At 55.5% G+C, this 4062-nt stretch overlaps 1 protein-coding gene across 1 annotated transcript; it reads left to right on the top strand.

Moving 5' to 3' along the window:
• Window positions 1–1133: 1133 nt before the first annotated feature.
• On the top strand, window positions 1134–3799 carry NRL (neural retina leucine zipper). The gene is made up of 2 exons (XM_004755277.3): window positions 1134–1514; window positions 2409–3799. Exons 1-2 carry the CDS (start codon window positions 1134–1136, stop codon window positions 2739–2741), a joined length of 714 nt encoding a protein of 237 aa, XP_004755334.1. The 3' UTR covers window positions 2742–3799.
• Window positions 3800–4062: the final 263 nt, after the last annotated feature.

Here is a 4062-nt window from a genome sequence, read left to right as displayed (position 1 = left end):
GAGCTGGGCTCCAGCTTGGGAATTCCAGGCTGGGAGGGATCTCTGAGGTCACCTAGCCTGATGTTCCTCAGGTGAGTACACACTCTGTTGTTGATAACAGGGAAGAGAGAGCTCCTTGCTGACATAAGTTTGGGACACTCTGGGTTGAGGTTGAACAGATGGTTTACTGAAGGATTTCTCAGATTAATATGCTGCTATGCTTTGTGAACCTGTAGAATATGGGGATGGGAGGCAGCATTTCTCAAAATTATCTGAGCATCAACTTCTTGGGTATTTTTCAGACTAAGGGTTTCCCAGAACACTCTGGGAAATGGGAAAGTCTAACTGCCTTTATTGAATGAAACAGGAAATGGGGGTCAGAATGGGGGAGGTGATCTGTCCAAGTTTGCACAACATAGCAGGTTCTGAATAGAAGGAGGAAACCAATTTTGGTTGGCTCCCTTTGGAGATATTGGCTTGGGGAAAGACGGTCACCACCCAGTCCTGATCTTTCTAGAACCAATTCTAGGACCTTTCTTTTCTCTTTGGAACATCTCATGCTCCTATAAAAGGGATTAATTGATTGATTAACCCATAGAACAGGTGTGCGCTGAGGCCCTTCTGTGTGCAAGGCATCGACTTAGGGTGTTTTGAGAGGTATAACAATGCATTATCTCTACATTAAAATTCACAGCATACACGCCTTCCCGTTGTCCAAAAATAGACACATACTCTGTCACAGTTAATTAAGCAAAATTTTTTGATTGCTTGGAAATAGAATGATGTCTCTTGAGATGACAGACCCTCTCAGTATGCCCCAGCACTAGAGTTGGAAGTACTGCCATGTTCCTCTTGTTCTTCATAGCTTGCGGAAGCACCAGTGGGGCGAGGGGCCATGCTGTATGTCCTCTTCCTCATTCATGCCTCTAAGCTGCCTGCCCCCAGTCAGGACCCCCTGCCACCTGAAAAGTTGTTCCAGCCCAGAGGTGACTCTTTAAGGAACAGCGTTGCACCATCACCCAGGATTTTCCAGAACTCTGGCTCTCCAGGGCACTTGGGCCTTGGGAGAAGCACATTCCAGTGAAGGAGGCTGGCAGGCAGGCTCCAGCTCTCCTCTGTTTTTGCAGGTGCACCCCTCCCAGTCCAGCCTCAGGATGGCACTGCCTCCCAGCCCCCTGGCTATGGAATATGTCAATGACTTTGACTTGATGAAGTTTGAGGTAAAGCGGGAACCCTCTGAGGGGCGATCTGGCCCCCCAACAGCCTCACTGGGCTCCACACCCTACAGCTCAGTGCCTCCTTCACCCACCTTCAGTGAGCCAGGCATGGTGGGGCCTACGGAGGGCCCGAGGCCAGGCCTGGAGGAGCTGTACTGGCTGGCCACGTTGCAGCAGCAGCTGGGAGCTGGGGAGGCACTGGGGCTGAGTCCTGAGGAGGCCCTGGAGCTGCTGCAGGGTCAAGGTCCAGTCCCTATGGAGGGGACCCACAGCTACTACCCAGGGAGCCCGGAGGAGACAGGGGCCCAACATGCCCAGGTGAGTGATCAGTGTGTTGGTCTGAGGGGTGGCAGGGTGAGGGAGAACAGACCAAGAAGGGAAGAATTCCTGGACAGAGTTATGGATTGGGGAAGAGACAGAGGCAGGAGAATGGAAGGGCCCTTGAAAGAAAATCAGGTAGAGAAAACTACCTTCTGCCCCCTCCCCTTTTTCCAAGTGGAGAGAAATGAGTAGTTCCAACCAGGAGGAAGAGGGAGAAGGTTAGAAGAGTATCAAAAGGGGATGGCTGAGAATTAATGGGGAGCAGTTCTTTACGGGGAGGTAAATATACTCCCATCTGTGGAAACCAGGGAAAGAATTGTGTGTGGAACGGAGTTCAGACTGTGGGAACGGGAATGAGGTTGGCCTTTTCAAACATCGTGCTTCCCCAGCCCCCAATCTTCTCAGGAAGGATTGGGACTCATCCTATTAATTATAGACACAGATGGGGGTGTTGAGGGCTTTAGGATGTAATCCAAATCCTTTAAGGGTCACAGGGTTGCGGACTTCAGGATAGGGGAGAGAGGTGCATTGGCAGGCGGGGTCCGCCTCGGCGCGTGTCCACTGGACACTAAAAAGTGCCTGGAACCTAACGCTAAGCACAGCGCAGGAATGGCGCGGGTTCCAGACCTGCAACTGGCTCGCCCGACCGTGGGAGGCGGGGCCTGCGGTGCGGGGCAGACACAAAGGGGCGCGCGTTCCCCAGGGAGGAGGGGCTTGTCGGAACCTGGGGCGGGGTCTGGACTGCGGGGTGGATATGGTGGGCGGGCGAGCATCCGGTAAGGCGGGGGCCGAAGGCGGAGCTTCCCGGGGGCGGGGCAGTCCACCGGCGACTCTTGGTTGGAGCTGGGCGGGGCCCCGCGCTGACCCGCTCCCCGCCCGCTCCCTCTGCAGCTGGCGGAGCGGTTTTCGGACGCGGCGCTGGTGTCGATGTCTGTGCGGGAGCTCAACCGGCAGCTGCGGGGCTGCGGGCGCGACGAGGCCCTGCGGCTGAAGCAGAGGCGCCGCACGCTGAAGAACCGCGGTTACGCGCAGGCCTGTCGTTCCAAGCGGCTGCAGCAGCGGCGCGGGCTAGAGGCCGAGCGCGCCCGCCTGGCAGCCCAGCTGGATGCGCTGCGGGCCGAGGTGGCCCGCCTGGCCAGGGAGCGTGACCTCTACAAGGCTCGCTGTGACCGGCTGACCTCGAGCGGCCCTGGGGCCGGGGACCACGCCCATTTCTTCCTCTGAGCCGCTAGGGGCCTCGGAGTGGTGTCGTAGGAGGGTGGGGGGCACCACCCAGGAGGCCACTGTACCGTTCACTAGATGGTTACTGAGCGCCTTCTGGCGCCAGACACTCCGTGGTGTGACTATACATAAATATCCCCGAACTTCCTGGCCCCTTAGGGCATGCTCCGAGGTTAGATGCTGGTCATTTTCTGGGAGAGAAGTCTAATCACGCAGGCAGCCCAGAACACCCTCCACCTCCCGTTCCACCCCACGTGACCAGGACGCTGCGATCTGGAGGAGCCAGTGCCGGCCACTGTGTGTGAGGGGGAGGGTGGGGAGGCGTGGTTGATAGCTGGGTAACAGTGAATGGGAGGCGAGGGAGTGCTGTGACTCCCCCTCAGTTTAGATTTTAATTCAAGGTTTTCAACCTGTAGTGCATTAAGGTGGTAATTAGCAATGAAGCCATGTTTTCATTCCGAGGCTTGTAACTCCCCATTTTAGGACGACTGCATTTTCAAGATTTCAGTTACCAACAGCAAGACAGTCTAGGAACTCTATCCAAGAAGCTTTCCTCCTACCCAGCCTGGTGGCCTCCAGGGCCCAGAGCAGCAAACGCCTGAGGAACTTTGGGAGTGCTTGGTGTGGGCTGGGAGAGACCTCTGGGCAGGAGTCTGGGTACCTGGGTACCAGTCCCAGCCTCTGTCACCTTGAGAAAACCACTTGCTTCCCTGGTTTCTGTTACCTCCCAATCCTGGGCTGGATGACTTCTAACACCTTTACAGTTTTGATATCTCCTTGGTGTGGGGCCCCAAGAGTCTCCCCAAGAAGCCCCCAGGACAACCTCACCAAAGGGACTTCCTGTCCTGCTCCTGCTTCCTGATTGCAGCCTGGTCAGTGGAGGAGCCCACACACCGGTCCTCCATTGCTCCCTCCAGGCTGCCTTGGCCTCCAGACCTGTGTAAGGTACCCTTGCTACCTCCTGCCTTGCTGAGGGCTGAGGTAAGATTTTACTCAGTATGACAAGATGCTGAAAGAATGAGGTTTTTGTGAATTAAACTTGAAGTTCAGGCAGAACTTTATACTATTGGCTAAATGTTCTTACCATTTAAGAAGTGTTCATTCTTTAGCCTTGCTCCTCGTGTGTGTGTGTGTGTGTGTGTGTGTGTGTGTGTGTTGAGCCTCAGTTCTGGAGGCCCAATGAAAATGGGGTAGAAGGGTGCGGATTGGGCCAGATGGAGCCTCCTCCTCCTACCAACACTGCACAGAAGCCCAGGAGCATCAGTGACTGGGCCAGGCCTGCCTATGGCTATCCTGAGGTCCCATAGTTGCCATGGTTACCCAG

This window comes from Mustela putorius, unplaced genomic scaffold, assembly GCF_011764305.1.
Source record: "Mustela putorius furo isolate JIRA1106 unplaced genomic scaffold, ASM1176430v1.1 tig00003898_pilon_pilon_pilon, whole genome shotgun sequence".
Taxonomy (NCBI): Eukaryota; Metazoa; Chordata; class Mammalia; order Carnivora; family Mustelidae; genus Mustela; species Mustela putorius.
The sequence above is the reverse complement of the archived record's forward strand: the minus strand, read 5'-3'. Positions and strand labels throughout refer to the sequence as shown.